The sequence below is a fragment of the Epargyreus clarus genome, unplaced genomic scaffold (assembly GCF_041222505.1).
Source record: "Epargyreus clarus isolate Ecla_fem2 unplaced genomic scaffold, WU_Ecla_fem_2.2 ptg000012l, whole genome shotgun sequence".
Taxonomy (NCBI): domain Eukaryota; kingdom Metazoa; phylum Arthropoda; class Insecta; order Lepidoptera; family Hesperiidae; genus Epargyreus; species Epargyreus clarus.
This window is the reverse complement of record NW_027332220.1, coordinates 4,468,318-4,487,193: the sequence shown is the minus strand read 5'-3', so window position 1 is coordinate 4,487,193 and position 18,876 is coordinate 4,468,318. Positions and strand designations below refer to the sequence as shown.

The 18,876-nt window shown below is 35.1% G+C and overlaps 2 protein-coding genes across 2 annotated transcripts in view; one reads left to right on the top strand and one right to left on the bottom strand.

Annotated features, from left to right (window-relative positions):
• The window catches only part of LOC140746470 (uncharacterized), a 15,596-nt gene extending 11,100 nt beyond the window's left edge, over positions 1 to 4,496 (bottom strand). Inside the window, exon 1 of the mRNA XM_073078623.1 lies at positions 4,424 to 4,496. Coding sequence (XP_072934724.1) covers positions 4,424 to 4,496 — 73 coding nt within the window. The remainder of the gene's footprint in view (positions 1 to 4,423) is intronic.
• Positions 1,327 to 18,876, top strand: LOC140746162 (retinaldehyde-binding protein 1). The gene is made up of 5 exons (XM_073078188.1): positions 1,327 to 1,485; positions 13,350 to 13,467; positions 15,260 to 15,451; positions 17,253 to 17,505; positions 18,011 to 18,876. Exons 2-5 carry the CDS (start codon positions 13,376 to 13,378, stop codon positions 18,368 to 18,370), a joined length of 897 nt encoding a protein of 298 aa, XP_072934289.1. The 5' UTR covers positions 1,327 to 1,485; positions 13,350 to 13,375; the 3' UTR covers positions 18,371 to 18,876.

The following is an 18,876-nucleotide window of genomic DNA, read 5'->3' as shown; positions in this document are numbered from 1 at the left end:
CCCAGCAATAGGACAGTAGTGACAACATCAAAGAACCTTTATTTTTTGTAACGAGGTGTAAGATCGGTCTGGTGTTAGTTTACTAGTTTGCCAACTTGGTTTCGAACCCAGGACCCCAAGCGTGAAAGACCATTATTTATACGAGGCGTTTACTGCCTCTTTACTACTCGTATCTTTATAACAAGAATTTATTAAGAAGAACAATTAATAACACTTTTCATTTAACTAATGCATTATACTTAGTCACTTACGTTTTTGTACGTTTAAAGTTGGTATTAAACATTTTACAGAAAAGGAGCAACCACAAATTAGGAAAAGTAATTTCCAAAAGTACAGCATTGTTCAGCACTAGTGTATTTTTATTTCATTTCTATAACACTAAAATAAAAATCCTATAAAGTTACAAAATGTGTGAAATTTTATAGTTTACAAGTAGGCATATATTGTTTTATTATTTGCCTTATGTGGCAATAGTTTTATGTATGTTGTAAAATTACAAATCAGACTTATATTTTATATTAAATATGTATATCTGCGTATTTCAAATATTATTTTGCATAAATGGGCTTCTTAAACTTCCCTTATTATTTTTTTCCGTTTCCTTTGGTGAAGCCTGGATCTGTAAACGGCTTCAGTTAGTCGGCTTACTGTCCCACGGCTGGGAACGGGACTCCTTTCAAAATAAAAAGGATTAGTAGTCCACAGCGTTGGCCAAATGTTCATTGTTACACTTCACATACCTTTGAGATATTTTTTATCTCTTAGGTACGCAGGTTACCTCTATATGCTCAGGCTATGTGCTCCAATTCTTTAGTCAACGTTTATTCGTCAGTATAAAAATCAGTACGGTATTTTAATAGCGGATGATAGTAAGAAAGAAGATGCTATTTTAAGAAAAGAGTATTATGGTGGTAACACCATGCCGTAAGGCAAAGACAGGTCATTGCTAAGTTTTTTTTAACAAAATGCCATATGTATGTAAAGTTTGTAAAACAAGTTATAGCTATACATGTAAATGGATACTTGAATAAACTGGGTAAGCCACTGGGATATAACTGTACGGCAAAAATATACACTATCAAAGTCAAACATAAAGTTCTATCATGCTCTCTTAATATTATTTGATTATACAGCATTGATATCAAAACTGTCGCCTTTGCAATATTACAATGACTAGCAGATACCCGTTCAAGATATACATACAATGCACAAACTGTATCATAAGTCGGTCATTTGTGCAACGCAAATAGGGGTCATTGGATGCGCCTTTGAACCGACGCCCCCAATTGTCCATCGCTTGGAATATCTTCCTACATTCCGTGTACACCTGACGGATTCGCGAATTCGAATAGAAAGTAACTTTTTATTCCGGCATTAAGTTGGACAAGGTTGTAGTGGGCAGTCGTCAGTCGTGAACAGTGTGTCGGTGTGTGAACACGTCTTCGTACCGTTAGTTAACGTTACGTAGGAAAGGAATTCTTGTGGGTAAGCATTTTTTATCTTAATCAGCGTAATTCAATCGTTTATGTAGTTGATTTCTTGTGTAATGACGGTTATAATCAAATTTAGATTATTGAAGTCTCATTTTGTTTATTTATGTGATGTTTACGTTTAATTTGCAATGCGTTGTTAATTCAGTTTGAATATGATGAATTATAAACGAAAGAACCAAAGGTGATGATCGTGATTCGTAAAGTAACGTATAATAAAGTTGAAAAGAAAGTAAGTGTGGTACCGTTATGCAATTCATTATACTTCGAGCCTGTCCAAGAATGCTCAGATCGCTCCACAATGGTAGTGGAGCGAAATTTAAGGAATATTGTAAATGGTGCGCGATTTTCGGGATTTAGCCGACTTTAATATTATTAAAATTTTATTAGTAAATATTTACAAATAATTGTATTAAGTATTTTTATATTATGAGGTTGAGATTAGAGCTATAAATTGAACTTCTCATCAAGAAGTTAGAGTCATTTTTTCCGTAAATAAATATACTCATATTGATAGATCATAATCCTGGTTAGGCATCAAACCAGTTTTTGATATATGGCTCAAATTAAAACAACATATTTTTTACCTCAGTCGATAATTTTATTCTACTGGCAATTACGATAATATGTTTTTACCTTAGTATCTATGAAAAATAAAATGCAAATAGTAGACTATTTTAATTAGTATAGATAAATAATGTTTATAATATGTTCGTGACTCTACCTCGTTGCATCTTAGTTATATAAGGGGTAATAAATAGTATATTCTACATCCAAATTATTCTAGCTACGTATAAAGGTTAATCAATATTTATTTATGCGTATAAATAGGGTATTGAGTATAGCTTTATCAAACATTATCAAGTTGTAATTATAATCAAAAGTTATATAAAGAAACTAAAATCATTAATTTAATTGTAGGCTGTATGGCAGTCACGACATCATGCTGATAAAAGTATGAATAGGAAGACTTTTTTTCCACCAATTTTCTGTTTATTTTTGACGCCTTTTTCTACGCCTTTCTTCCACCCCGGGTGCCGCAAACCCAAGAGGTAAACCCACCCATAACCCATTTCTCACAAAGTCATAGCTCTAAACTCATGAATATTTATTTTCATAGCATATTCACCCAGTCGATTTTTGGTGTAATATCGGTAACCGTTCAATCAATCTGGTTTCCGTTTTCCCATGAGTTACGTACGCTAGTAAGGAACCGGTATCGCGACCGCGGTTAAGCGAGAGTGGGGAGGGACCCTTACCTCAATGTCACCTGGCGAGTCACTCCGTAACGTGGGCCATGAACCCTCGATACAGACTAGATATCCTTGGCTGTCCTTGCTTCATAACTCAAGATCATAATTTTGGTATACCTACTTGTTAGTACATTTTTTGTGGATTTAATGTTTCACACTTATTTATTACCTATTTACGTTTCGTTATGTGGCTTCAAATTTATGTTCTACAGCTGGGCACGGATTGAGACAGGTCTGCAATTGACTCTATCAAGTGGGTTCAATTTTGGATCCCGCACGACTGGAACTCTTTTTAAGTCCCACTGACGGGCACGGGCCTCATAACAAGTAGGTCAGAATCAGACCTCTGCTGCGATGCGTATTGGTGGAGGAAGGTGTAACTAATAGCCAGTGCTCTGTCAGTCTCAGTGATCTGTTCAAATCCTTGAAAGTACCTTCCAAAAAGGTTTTTTTTTATATAGGAGCAGCAGACGAGCATGCAGTCCATTAGATGGTAAGTGGCTACAGCCCTCTATGGACATCTGTAATCAACCCCAGATAGGATTAGTTATTCTTACTTGAGGACGGCCACAGATGCGCCGCTACCCCTGAGGACTAAGTTGGAATGCCTCACAAAAGTAAGTCTCCCTTACCACACCCTTCAAACCAAAACACAGCAGCATTTAACACTGCTGTTATGAGGCAGAAATAACGACTGTTATCCAATGATACCAAACAGAACGCACATATTTACGTGTCTTCCGAAGCACAGAAGCGCGAGACTTGCCACTAGCGGTCCCCCATCCAACTTCCGTGCACGACATAGATTAACTCCACAGATAAGATAAGATCTACACAGACCGCGGGGTTTCGCGTTTCTCTAATGCCTTTATAATAATCAAGCGAGACCGAAGCCCCAATTACCCGATATTCGAACTGTTAACTTCCAACTACTTAGTTTTACAAGTTTTTTCGTGTTTTTTATTTTATTCTCAAAAAGCTTTCTAGGTTGGATTTAATAGTTCATTTTGTATTAGAGTGCTTTCGTAAAGCTAGATGTGGATTAAGAATTTTTGAAAATTCTTTTTTTTAATTAAAGAAAAAACAACAAAGGTGTATCAAGTACATATACGTCACTACTGCCGGTGGATATCTGTAATCAACACTACCTCGTTCAGGTTGCTAATTCTGAGGATTAAGATAGTAGCCTCATATTTAGTCAGCTAGCATTCAAACTTCCACCCCGAAGGAGAATGAATTGCTTTAAGCCAAGAATATGTGTGTCAGTGGTACCTCCCAAATGGAACCAGAGCTACATACTTGCTTTACTACCTTTATTAATTCCCTAAAAAGGCTAATTAGGTCTAGGCCAGTAACTTCATGTTTGCCACTTTAAAAAGTATAACAAGTAATTATTAAAACAGCTTTTCATTTATAAAATTTGGGTACGTATATTAATAATTTGATGAAATAAAAGAATAACAATTGTTAGCAATTATTAGAGTATAAATACAGGTGTGAGTGTCCATTGGTCGGCCAAGCGTAAACTGTGTTATACTTTGCGTAAGATTTGTACTAATGCATATGGAACACTCGATAAATATTTGCACTGTGTTGCATAAGAAATGGTTAATATGCTTTTTTTTAAATTTTATATTACTCATTCAAAATATTAAATTTCAGGAAATTAAGTACGTTTACCTAGGGCCTCATTCTTGTCACGCGTGCACGCGTGATAAACCAATTCGCTGGAATCTCTTTGACCCGCGTGCATTTTGTACGCATGACAGGAAAAGTATCTAAAATCGATAGAATGCAAGAAGTACTTATTTGGCACAAACCTGCGTGATAGGAAAAAGTACCATATACCGATTTAGAATTACAAATAAGCAAAAAAATCTCAATAATTTGTAAAAAAGTAATTGTTTTAAATTCATCAACCATTGCGTTATTGCTACAAACACTATTACATCGCTTTCTTTTACTTTTGGAAGTGCAAAGTGCTTTGGCTACTCCTTTGTTGACCGGTCTCGTAATATTGTGATGGCTAGGCGACTTGTAGTCACGCTATGGGTACATTAAAGTTTTAAATTGACGGCGATATCTTTAACGAAATCGAGTAATTACTATAAGAACAAAAATCTCGACTGCTTAAAAAATGTACTGCGTCAATTTCACAGTTTCAACGAATCCAACGACACTATTATTATATTAATATGATATTAATCATCTTTGGGCTACAAGGCAAAAATAAAAATAAACATTTCATATTTTCGAATAAATATAAAATTTTAAAAACATTACATTCCGAAATGAGATAATAAGAAAAATATCACCTCCACTCCCAGTGCCACCTCCATTTTTGAACCCCCGTTTTCGAACATTTATAAAAGAACCTTGAAATTATGAATGTGAAGAAACCTATGGCTTGTGACTTGATATATCTTTTTCTTGTTATATTTTTTTTCGTGAATGTACCGATGAAATTTGTTTACTTATAAGTCATAACAAAAATTAGTCCGTAATGTTCATGTCAACTAAAGGTATTAATTACTTATTTTTTATTTATGTGCAAGTATTGTATATCAAACTCAAGTGCATTGAACGCTTGTAATCTAAACGGCCGTAACCCACAGACACTATTAAAATTTATATCATTGTCTCTTAATATAGTATTCTTTGCCATTTCATTGCGGTCATATTGCAGTACCGCCAATTGTTAAAGACAGCTGTGTTCTTGATCAAAGAGGGTTGTGGTAAGAGGTGTTCTATGTTCTATGTTCTTGCATCTTATGGATAATAAAGTATGTATGTCGAATTTCAGGTAAGTTCAATCCTAATCTAAGACTATCATGTTACCCATTTTTCATTTAATATTAATTTTCATAAAAAACATAACATCAAGCGTAGTTCAATTACATTTGATATCTGTAGCATTACCATGAGTTGGCATAGAAACGCCACTATAGAAATGGTAAATAGAAAACTATTGTCATTTTGCTAGTGAATAACATAACTACTATCGTTACGGTATTTCTTGACAACGTCTGTCAAATTAAAGACTCATGGGACCGAATTTGTATGGCAATAGATCATAATGACATTCGCTAGCGATTTGATTTCGATAGGTTTTTTACGTATCGAGTTACGTCACTACGGATTTTAGTTCTACGAGTAACCACCAGAGGCGCTGTACAATTTTTCATACATTTATTTTACGCAGTCGCTAGCGAGTAATACTTTTGTAAACTCATGGTAGTCCTACTAAACTGGATTTACCACGGAGACTCAAATCGCTGCGGTTTCTAAATCGTATGGCAAACTGGGAATGGACCGTTTACGACATTAATGCGACTATGGAAACTAGGTGAAGAGCAGTTATGACGGATTTGTAACCACAACGCGGTTCAGCAAATCGACTTACCCATCCCTATCATCAATTTGAATGGTTGGTAATCTAATGACATCTTAGAGCTAAGCAATAATGCTAATTGTAAGTTATTAAATTTAAAAGACATTATAATAACATTTGATTATGGAAATAACAGAAAAAGAGAATAAAAACAAGGCATAAGACTTTTTTTATCCGAATATGTATAGTAATGTTTTTCGAGAGTATCCTTTGGCATGTCCTGCAGTCCTAAAGTGAGAATGGACTTTAAAATATGAGGAGAATTTGGATCGTCTAAATTGTGGGAGTGATATAAGCTAGATTTCTAAGAAGTCGGTTTTTTTTTACTTTATGATAACATATAATATATAAGAAGTAATTAGGCAAAAACAGTATGCTTTTCTGGTTGGTATAAGATGTTTATGTTTTTTTTGTCTGGTACCTATCAACGAGCGTAATATTTTTCGGTTAATATTATAAGATACTTATATACCTACTTGTATACCGAAAAATATTAACAAAATCACATTGAACATTTGATTAATCTTCAATTCACATTCATTTGCTGGTAATTAACACACATATTATAATAATTTTGTATTACAGTAAGTACTAAATCTAACGAACCTTATTATTAATTCTTCGTCAGTCAGCCTACCTTATTTACTTAAAGATCTGAATCTATTCAACCATGAGAAGTACTGCCTTGAAGATTTTATATTCAAATAATTCAACTTAAAAGCTTATCATAAAATCATCCGTTTGTGGCTTCATTCAATTTCATTCATTTTCAGTGAAGTATCTATCTACGAGTATTTTACTTATTTACACATTTTACTAATCAAAGTTTAAAAGTAAAAAGAAAAAACAAACAAACATCAATCGTAAGATCATCAACGAATAAAGTGGTATATACGGTGGTGGTATATGGTATAACCATAGATAAGTATGATACCATAATTTCGCAAACATCTACCTATGCTATAAGAAACTGGTTTCATGTGTTCCAACATGGATCATTTTATTTCACCTGGTGAGATTGCGGTCAAGCGCGAGGCTGATTACGTATAAAAAGAATGTTATGTTTATAACGGCTTAGATATCAATGGCAATGAACTCATCAGATCATGTGATAGAACCACCATTATTATTTGCAATGGTCGACATTTTTCTAAGAATTTAAAAATATTTTTTGCACAGAAAACTAAGCTTTTGCAAGTATTTGGAATACTTTGAGAAACATGCTTTATTAAAATATATAGTTTGCTTCAAAATTTAGAATAGTTTTCTGACTATTCTAAATTTTGTATTTACGGAGACGAAGGTGATATAGGAAATTCTCTACATTATTTCAAGTTTTTAAATTTTCAATTTCTTCCACCCTTGATCGTTTAATACTGTTATGTACCTTTATATTTTTTATGACTATTATGTACCCCTATTACGCAGTATGAGAAGCTATACAGTAGCTAAACCATCAAGTTTAGGCGCAAAATAGTTAGGGAGATTTTACACAAGTGGACTTTACGTCATGTAAGTAATTTATGATCAATTTATCGATGAATAATACATCGATCAATCAAATATGAAACGAAGTTCAGGCAAGTCGGTTTACAGACTAGAATACCGATGTCGCTCGTGCAGATTCAGCCTTAGACAAGCGGTACGCACTGTGGAGGCTTCAAAGAAGCTTTAATAAAATCCAGATCGAGAAAGCTTAAGTTAATGGTAAAGAAATTTGCGTTTTACGTTATATTAATTGCCATATTAAAATAGACATAAGAACGGCATTCAGTGAACATTATGTGCGTGATTTAATCATCTTACCATTCGCATTGAAATTTGAACTTTTATCTTTGTGATTGGTGATACGGTGACATTTACAACTTTCGCTTCAATAAGGCACTAGTATTGCTCATGACGGTAAAAAGGAATTACTTTGACATGTACATAATTCACAAACATACGTAGACCGTAGGTAATACTGGTGTTATAATTAAGGTTGGTGTCTCCGGAGTTAAACCATAAAGGGCTCTTCTAAAGTGCGCCTTCAAAAAGATTTAATTTTATCTCGTTTAAACAGATAATTAATAATTATACCTAAAATGTAACCGTTAAAATAAGCACACAGCTTAGAAAATAGCTGTTTATGTTTTCAACGATAAGCATTGATACTCGTAATAACATTAAAACTTAAACAGGTCTATTCGAATCGAGGTCATTATCAACGGTTTCCCGAGATGCCTATGAGTATTGTGACCATAGGTCCCATTTTGAACGGGACATTCCTTATTTAGATTTTTCATCATGGGACATGGGACAATTGGGACAATTTTTCGAAGATAATTCTTAGTCAAAATCAATACCATCAATATCAATAGTATTTAAATATAATTTCCTCTTAAAGAGAAAGGTAATAATTGATATTGATATATATATTGCACAACTTTTTTATAAGAAATATTTTTTGATAAATAAAATAACCTTTTTTTATTGAGAACTCAGGCCGGTATTCATAATGTAAACTGAAGTAAGATATCTGTGCTTGCCAAAATGTATGGGATCGGAGGTCAAATTGAATTTTCACTCAAGAACCGTGCTAATTGACATAACTAATGGTATAAAATCCTTTTTTAAGAAAAAAATACTATTCTGGACTGAAATATTTTAGACAACCCATTTGCAATATACTTTTTGACATATTTAATTTCATATAAAAAAGGGTTTCTTCCATTAAGCAGCTCGGTGAAGGTCGTCTTATATCGGGATCTTAGACCATAAACAAATATCCCACTTTCATTAAAAAACAAATGCTCACATTACCTCTGCCTACCTACTGTCGCGTAACTCGACGTAACTGTTCATGGTTGAATGAGAAATGAAAGAGCACACTTCACCTGCCCAAACTTGGTACTTACGAGATGCGTACAATAGACACCGTCCATTATGGCGTGTCAATCAACCTTTATTTGCTATACGTGACTATATTTATTATCTTTAGGTATTCACTAGTTATTTGCGTATGCCCACTAATGTTTTATTTAACTAGTAGTGCCCGCGGCTTCGCCCGCGTTCTAAAAAATAACATCATATAAACTGAAAATCTGTAACTTCATTGGAATGACAGTGGCGCCATATGTCGAAAATTGATCGTACCAACTCAGAATACTTCGTTGGCCCATGCCCAATAACTTTGCCAAAGTACATACGGGCTCTATAAAGGACATACAGACAAACATTCATTTCTATATATGGTAGAATGACGGTATGGTATGGTAGAATGACAAACAAACCTTATCGCACGTTTCACAACGCTACTCGATGCGAACCTGATATCCACATAATTAAATTGATTTGGGCTTGAAAGTGGTACAATCCTCTATGGTTCGATTTCGGTGGCACTAACGCCACACGTATTTCTGCCTGATAACAGCAGTTTTAAGCGTTGTTGTGTTCTTGTTTTAAGGGTGTGGTAAGGGAGACATACATATCCGAGGCGTTCCAACTTGATGTTATGGGTAGCATCGCATCTGAGGTCAACCTCAGAATCTTATCTTATCTGGGGTTGATTACAGATGTGGCATGTGGTGCGGGCAGCAGATGCTACTTATATTGTGGGCAGCAGATGCTACTTATAATATATTTTTTCGTTTATTTTATTGTACTATGTTTTTGAAGGTGGTAGATCCCTTTGTGGTTCGACTCCGGTGGCACCACCGCCACACCTATTTCTGCCTAAGAACAGCAGTGTTACGCGCTGTTGTGTTCCGTTTTGAAGGGTGTGGTAAGGGAGACATACTTTCCGAGGCGTCCCAGTTTAGCCCTCAGGGGTAATATCTATTCCTATCTGGGGTTGATTACAGATGTCCATGGGCGGCAGGAGCCACTTACCATCAGGTGGACTGCATGCTCGTCTGTTACTCTTATATTATAAAAAAAAAACAATTTGGTAACCTAGATATCTTATAGGAGCGTAAGATATGTTTTTTGGATTTACTGAAAACTAGAATTTATATTTTAGCAGACATACTTAGGTCTCACTGTTTGTTCAGGTGTCCAAAGGCGATTTGCGATAATATATATTTCACAATGCATACATAAACACATATTAGAACGTCTGTATCTTTTTCAATTGTTAAGGATTTTTAAGATTAAGTTAAGTATAAAAATCAAAGGTAGGTATGTGGCTCTGAGTTAATGTTCAATTGGGATATTAGTTTATAGTGTATTAAAATTATAATTATAAAAATGAACTCCAAATAAGACCTACCAAAGATTTTACTTTTTGATATTAGAATACTTGATATAAATGGAGGCGATTACTAATTAATTATTTTAGTATGTACGACCTGTGCCGCGCGGTTCCACCCGCATTTAAAAACATAATTATAACATTAGCCAACTGTCAACAAGTAACACACAAATAGAAAGACTGACACACAAAATTATTCATAATATATTTTTTAATTGACCTATATACTTTCATATGTATTTAGTATTGTTACGTACGTAATATTTATTTTCACCACATATGTTTTTTCGCAGTATTATGCAAAAAGAATTGTTATTTTTGGGTCAACAGCTGTTAGACATGAAAACCTACAATTAACATCGCTCACGCATTGTATAACACATAATATTTTTCAATTAACGTGATTATGCATTTTTTAAAGTAATTATCTATACAACAACTAATTTGTTAGAATATAACTACCTAATTATAACCTAGCCTTGTGGTCACTGTTTAATTACGAATTTATTTAATTTGGTACCTAGATTAAAAAGACCTATTTGTATTTACTAGGGTAATTCTTTTTGACTGTACATAGGGACGAAGGTGTTAGAACTTGGTTCTTCGACTCCATAGGAACCAATGTCACACCTGCGTAGTAACAACATTGTTAAGCGTTGTTGGATTTCAATGTTTCAAGGGTTTGGTAAGGGAAACGGGGATCTAGAGGCTCTAGCGGGTTAAGGGGGAGCGGAAGGGGCGGTCCGCCACGGACCTCCGATCCTGGGGGGCCTCCAAACACAAGTGCTACAAAAAAGGTCACCGAATAATTATATGACACATTTGTCATTTTTTAAAATCAAATCAACTTTTTACAATGCGGGCCTCCATTGAACTTTCCGTCCCGGGCCTCCGAAGGTCTTAGTCCGCCACTGTTTAGAGGTGTTCAAACAATACTCAGGGGTTAGCTACATATCTGTAGCCCGTGTGGTTGTCATTAACCAATTAATAATTTACAGCACAACTTTATACGAGAGTACATTGTACAAAAGTGCAATGAGTACAACAGTACGGCATAACTCATAAAATAAAACGTTCTCTACAATATCTGTGAAATGTGACCGGTACTAAAATCATATTTCGAGAGACCACAGCAATCTTGGTAAATATCTCCATTATTTGAGCTGTAGCCGGACGTAATTCGCTTTCTATGTGTTTCTCCACGTCCGCGAGAAAGTAATGCTCGGAAAACTGCGTTTGCTCGTGTCTGTTCGCTTTTCGTACACTCAAATTTATACGCGGATTTCGCTCACGATATCTTCTCTATTTAATTGTCTATTTCATTTTATAGAAGTACAATGTTCAGTTTATGGCCCGTACAATGGAAATACGTTATTACGTACCCACTTAGTTAAGACGGTTTAAGAAGTTATGAAGGGTTTGAAGATGTAAGTCTTTGATTGACACAATTCTCGATAGATGCTTTGCCGTGCCTGTTACGCCCATTACTAAATAATCAATTTTAGGATATTAAAGACCAAAACGTCAAATATTGAAAAATCATCAGCTAAAGCAAACGATTTTGCTCATCTCAGAAGAAAAAAATATGCTATTAAAACATGTAAATTTCTGCACTTCTCTGTCATTGTAATTGTGGAATTTAGTCGGTGGGAAATATGTTATCAATCAGACAAATAATGAAAATGTTAATTTAGAAGTTGGCTTTAATTATAATTTTTCCATTATTTAATTCGAGTTCATGCTCTCGGTTGCGTGTATGCTATTGTTTATATTATTTACCTACTTTTAATTTTCCGAAGCGTTCTAGCTTAGTCCTCAAAGCTAGCGGGGCATATGTGACCGACCTAAGGAAGGAATTCAATCCTATCTGGGGTTGATAACGGATGACCATTGGCGGCAATAGCCACTTACCATCAGGTAGGCTGCATGCTCGTTTGCTACTCCTACACTATAAAAAATATTTTTATATCGTTCTACAGTTATATTGAAGCTTAATCTACATATATTCACTGTTTCACAGATAGATAGGCAGATGTAAGAGGCAATAAAACTGACTTTCATGCTTGGTGTGCTGTGAAAATAAGCATCTCGGATAATTTTTCCAACATATAACTTCTCTACGTCAATGTTTTTGAATCACCGCTAAAAATTTCGATGTTTTTAGCAATGTTTATCTAACATAACACTGATGTTAAAGGTTATTTATCATTTATTAGCTGTTATTTTACTAAAAACATGTCATCCGTTCCATCTTTTGTAACAAACAAAAAAGTACCTACTTAATTTTATTTGTCTAAGAACCGTGCGTTTTCGCGTCAGACGCAACTGGTTTTAATTGCGTCGACGTCGAATAATTCGGCGCGTGCGCATCCTAATTCAAGTAATTAACAAGTGATTAGTGGAAGAAAGTGTTTCGTGGTTACGTACGTCGGTCCCGCTCTACTAGGCGCGTAACATCGTACGATACCCGAATTCGATGGATTCAGCGCAACGCGTTTTTGCACACGAGTGTTACATTCGCAAAAACGAGTGATAATTCCTTTGTATTACACAATGGAATAGCATGCAACTGCAGCCGCCTTGTATCGCGTTATTCGGTCATTTATCAATAATTCAATACGTTTATAAACAATGCTCGAACATGTTTTTGAAACGCGTGAATTTTGTCAAGGACAGTATTGATTCTTTGTCCTAAATTATACATACAACATATGCCTATAATACAAAACTAAAATGAGCTTAGTAACGAAGTATTATATATTATTTTACTACCCGTCTGCTTGAAAAATATTACCCCCCATATTTTCGGAGCATATATATGAATGTAAGAATTTGTAGTAAGTCATATTCTTTGCCACTCCCAACAGCTAGACGGATTTTAACATATTATGAATAGTCGTAGGCTCTATTTTTAAGTAGTCGGGATTTTAACTTTTTATTACTCGTACAATTCTCCAGTTGTAATTAGGTATTGTTTGTCATAGGTACCGAAGGGTGCGCGGGCGCAGCGATGGCGGCGACGAAGTACTCACACCCTTTCCTGTACGGCTTGAAGCCGTTCCCAGAAGGGCATGAAGAGGAGATACAACAGATTAGAGAATGGTAATGCTTTCTATTTCGACCTTTTTTAAAATTACGTGTGTGTGGACGGACCTTTACATATCAAACAAGCCTTTGTGGTTCGACTCCGATCATAGCCACTTACCATCAGGTGGACTGCATGCTCGTATGCTACTCCTATATAAAAGTGGTATCAATATATAATATTTCTTGGAAAACGGGTATTAATTAGACTATTAATTGTTGGTGTTCAATGTCATGTTAATAATTGCTTACTACAGATTATTAAGACGAGGCAGGTTAATTATTTCGTTCTTGAATGAAATGTAAGAATGGAGGATTTAATGAATTATTGACTCTCCATATGAAAGCAGAGGCAAGGGCGTAGGTACAGCTAGGGATGGCGATTCTTTCTGAAAAAGATCGGTTCTTGAATCGATTCTAATCGAAGTGCAATAAATCGATTTACAAAAAAAGCAAGGCCCAAAGAACCAATTCTCCAAAATTCGATCTTCGATCTTTTTAGATAAAAAAGGGATGTAAGATTGCGAAAAAAAATGATCAACAGGAGCAAACCAGCATTGAAATACGTATCCGTCAGCAAAAAAATGTCTATAAAACAATCAACCAACTTCGAAAAGATCCACTTTCGATTTTCTAGGACGAAAGATCGATTCACTGAATCGATCAATTACCTAGTGGAGATCGATTAAAATAATCTATTGTTTTTAGGCCCAAAAGATCAATTCTTCGGTTAATCGATCCCAGATCGCCATCCCTAGGTACAGCTATGCCTCAAACCAGTCGCAAACCTTAACCTAGTTGACTTTTGTACTGACCTTATGTACCTATAGATTTACTACACCGTTAAAAGTTTAATGAGAAAACAAGTTATTTGTTTTATAAATATCAGAAGAGAGACATTATCATAGACATTATCATTATCTTAGAGAGATCATTAAAAGCAGTAGTTACAAAACTCCTGGTGGTTACAAAACTCGGCCTTTTGATCAAGGGGTCCGAGGTTCAAATCCCAGGCCAACCTTTGATTTTTTTAATTTTAGAAATAAATTGTCACTTGCTTAAATGGTAAAGAAAGACATCGTGAGGAAACCTGCACACCTGAGAAACCTTAAAAAAAATATGAAGTCTACCACTACACACTTGGTCAGCGCAAGCCCAGCAGTGGGACAGTAATAGATTGATGATGATGATGCTGATGATGACGATCATCATGAGGAATTAGTTGGCAGTTGTGTATTTACTTTTTAGCTTTAATGTGAAATATTTATCATAATCTTAACAAATCGCTGTTAGCTGGGTTGGTCTTCTCTCAGAATTAGAAAAACTTCAGATCTATAAAGCTGGGCTATGACCTATGCGGGATTGGTAAAATATAATACTGTTACCTTACCATAACATTTATCACAAATAATACATACCTAATCTAAAGGAGGAATATAAAATTATGGGGAAATATAGTAAAATATGCGAGTATCAAATTATTACTTTTTTGGGGTATTTTTTGCAGTAGGTGGGTACGTTTGACGTTTGACGTCGTTTCTTTACATTGCTTTATAAAATTTACAAAAAAAGAATACAAAAACTGGTTAACATGTTAAAAGGTCTTTGAACCTGGTCGTCATTGTAAACAAAGGTCACTAAGCTGGAATGTCTCGGAAAAGTATGTCTGCCTTACCACACCCTTCAAACCAGAACATAGCAGCGTTTAACACTACTGTTAATAGGCAGAAATAGGTATAGGCAGTAATGCCTACGGAGTCAAAGCACAAAGGGATCTACTTCAAAATAATAATGCTATAATTTGATCCAGGATGAAAAGCCAACCGCATCTGCCGTACATCTCTGATGAGTACGTGATCCTCTTCCTCCACTCCAACTACTACAAGGCGAAGGAGACCAAAGACACCATCGAGTGCTACTTCACCCTCAGGCACAACACGCCTGACCTCTTCACCAACAGAGATCCGCTTCTACCTAGGAATAAAACCATTTTGGATATCACGTGAGTAAATGTTACATATTCATTTTTATATACAATAACTGGTCATTTGCGAGTCGAACAGAGGGGTACGTACCGCCAAGTTTTCATTTTTTTTTATCATAGCAGCTATAGAAGTAAATGCATTGTGGACATTTGAACTGTCTACCTGTTACGATTGATAAAGCGAAATTGATAAAGCGAAAAACGCCGAAAAATGGCGATCCCAATTTATTTTCAAGATTTTTTTTTATTTTTAGTTATATGTTTGCCATAGCGGCCATCCTTATGTATACTCTGCAACAATTTCAAGTGTCTTTCTATTACGGTTCAAGAGTTAGAGCTCTATGACAAATGGACAGACTTGCAGACAGCGGAGGCTTAGTAATAGGGTTCCGTTTTTACTATTTGCGTACGAAACCCTAAAAATTCAGCTTTCGTATGCTTTTAATCGCAAAAGTAAAAAAGTAGAAGCTGAAAAATTGCCTTGAAATTTGTATATAATGTTGCAATGTCTTTTACCATTTCTCTTGATTTTTAACGGTCTTTTTGGATGTTTAGTTGAGTATGTTAATAAATTCTAACTGAATTGGCATCCAAAATATTTATTTACATAACAAGAAGTTGTCATGATTCGAAAATTATTATTTTGTTCAGAAAAAATACTTACATATTATTTTAAAACTTAATGTAGGTTTTTATTTAGCATACAATAGATTGATTTATTCATTCAAAATAAATATTATTATTCGACCTTCATAATGTATGTAAGAACTTTTTCACGTTTTTCTAATGTGATAAGAAATACTTTATTTAAGTTATTGAGGACAGTGATCGGACATGTTCCCTTGGAATAGTTTAAAAATCCATTGTATTGTTGTATTTGGCAATTTACTTATTGTATTTGACGCTCTGAAGGTTGATAACTACAAAGATAAATAACCTACACAGAGATAAAATATTTAGAGTAACTAGAGTTACAGAACTAGAGCATTTTCAAGATTTTCATACAAAAACTTTCCTCCTGCTTAACACGAACACCATCCCAAATTGACTAACATTTGACATTCACATCGACTTACTACTGACTGGTCTTGTGGAGAACACTTTACTTGGTCATGTCTCGTTGATTGGTACTACATAGTTGAATGCTACTAACTACATAGTACATTATACATTTGAAACAAGAAATGAATAAACATAAAAATCATTAGAAACAGATAATTAAGACAAAAAAACTTTTACTCTTCAAACTAGACTTAGGCTCGCTACAACCTAGATCAGTTTTTGTGCCAAACTAATTTCACTAATTACTTTGTCTCGATATAGGCATAATTAGTACGTTCTCTTAGCGTACATTCGTAATAGCACTAGTGATTTTGTTCGTTGCTTGTAAAATTAAAGCGAAAGAAAGTTATGAGAAAATTATTTAAGATTCTCTATAATTATTAATTCGGATACTTAATAATGTAGCAAAACTAAATAAAATGCCTGGAAAAGAACTTCATAGGAACTATATAACGAAGTAACTAAATTAACATGCAAGGTTTTTTTTTCAGTATTCCTGGAACAATATGGTATATGGAAAAAGTATTTTTATGGTATATTGAAAAGCCGAAAATATATATGGCAGATCCACTGATGTTGTAAATCCTGTACCTAAGTCTACTTTTATCAAATTCGGTTTGTTTTCGGGTGCCTTGTACACGTACCTATTCCGTATCATAAAAAATTGCAGCAACAATTTTATAAAACGTAGTGGCAATATTCTCTTTGCAATTTTACATATACTCTATTGTAATACCATTTTTCCTTATATCCGCAGTCACATGGTGGCTCTTCCGAAGCAGACTGAGGAAGGTTTCCACGTCCTCCTCTACCGACTGGCAGACTTGGACTACAGTAAGCTAAACTTCGCGGATGCCGTCCGGGTCTTCTGCATGTTCAACGACATCAAGCTCTCTGAGGATAGACTCTCTGAAGGATACATCGTTATCTTCGACATGAAGGGCTGCAGCCTAGGACATCTCACTCGCGTTACCCTACCTGCGCTTCGAGCCTTCATGCATTATATACAGGTTTGCTTAGATTTCTTTATAAACTTTAAGAAGACGATGACCAAAGTTTTAGCATTTTTCGTAATCTGTTTTTATAGTATGATTAAAATGAATAAAGACGCTATGTACTGATCAATATTTAAAATTATTGTGGAATAATTGTGTACCTACTTCGCAATAAGGGCAGAGATGATGGAATGCTTAGAAAAAATACGGAAAGTAATTAAGGCCAAGGGCAAAGGTAATAACAAAAACTTGTTTAACTAAACAAAAACTTGCTGCTATTTATCATAGTTAAAATATAAATGTGAAAAAGTTGTTATTTCTGGGATTACATAAAAATAATTACGTAAAATTATCGTGGATTTTAGTGCTCCAAATCTGGTGATCGTGTTCACCATCCTAAATTATAGATATTCGTTTAATATAGAGAACTTATTATTAGCAGTATTATGTTTAAATTAAAATATTTCGGCCAAATTGTTTATTTTGGAATGAAATTTGATATTCCAATTTTTACTTCCAGAACGCGCATCCTTGTCGCCTGAAGAAGATCCACGTAGTCCACACGGTCTCCTTCATCAATCAAGTGATGTGCCTCGTGAAGCCGCTCATCCATTCCAACCTTCTCAATCTGTTGAACTTCTCATCTGAAGGCCCCGCTTCGGTGGTCGACAAGGAGTTGCTACCCGAAGACTACGGTGGTCCCCAGCCACCTGTCAAACAACTGCATGAAGAACAGCGTAAAAACATGGAGGAGAATTACAAAGACTGGTTAGTGGAATCGGAGATTTTCAAAACGGATGAGAAGAAGAGAATCAAGAAACCGAGCAAAGGAATGTTCGCTAGCTTCACGAGTAGCTTCAAGAGTCTGGATATCGACTGATCAAACGTTAAACTCTCTAGGGACCTGATGCTGAACTTAAGAATCCTTTCCAGATATAAATGTAGTTAACAGTTAGTTTAAATTTTGTTAAATTGTCTCTTATTGCCTCCTTTTTTAGCCTGCAGAAGTAGTGTTCCTTCTGCTAAAAGGTACTTGGACTTAGGTGAAAGTTAGATCCATCCATCAGCCTTTTAAAGTCCGTTGCTGGACATAGGCCTCCCCTAATGGCCACTCCACCCGGTCCCATGCCCTTTGAAACCAGCGGTTTCCCGCCGTCTTCTTCAGGTCATCGGTCCACCTGGTCGGGGGGCGGCCTGCAATTATTTTCCCTATACGTGGTCGCCACTCGGTGAAAGGTGAAAGTTGCTAGGGCTTAATATGTGAATTGTGACTTCAGTTCCTTCCGATTAGAAAGGAATTAATATCAGAAACCTGATTATGGTCTAAGCTTTAACGATCTTCAGACAATTGTAAAGCATGTTAAATAAATAAATACTCAAAACATG

Coding starts and splice junctions, on each gene's coding strand:
- LOC140746162 (XM_073078188.1), top strand. CDS start 13,376: ATGGCGGCGACGAAGTACTCACACCCTTTCCTGTACGGCTTGAAGCCG. Junction 13,468..15,259: donor ATACAACAGATTAGAGAATG/GTAATGCTTTCT, acceptor AATTTGATCCAG/GATGAAAAGCCAACCGCATC. Junction 17,506..18,010: donor CCTTCATGCATTATATACAG/GTTTGCTTAGAT, acceptor TTTTACTTCCAG/AACGCGCATCCTTGTCGCCT.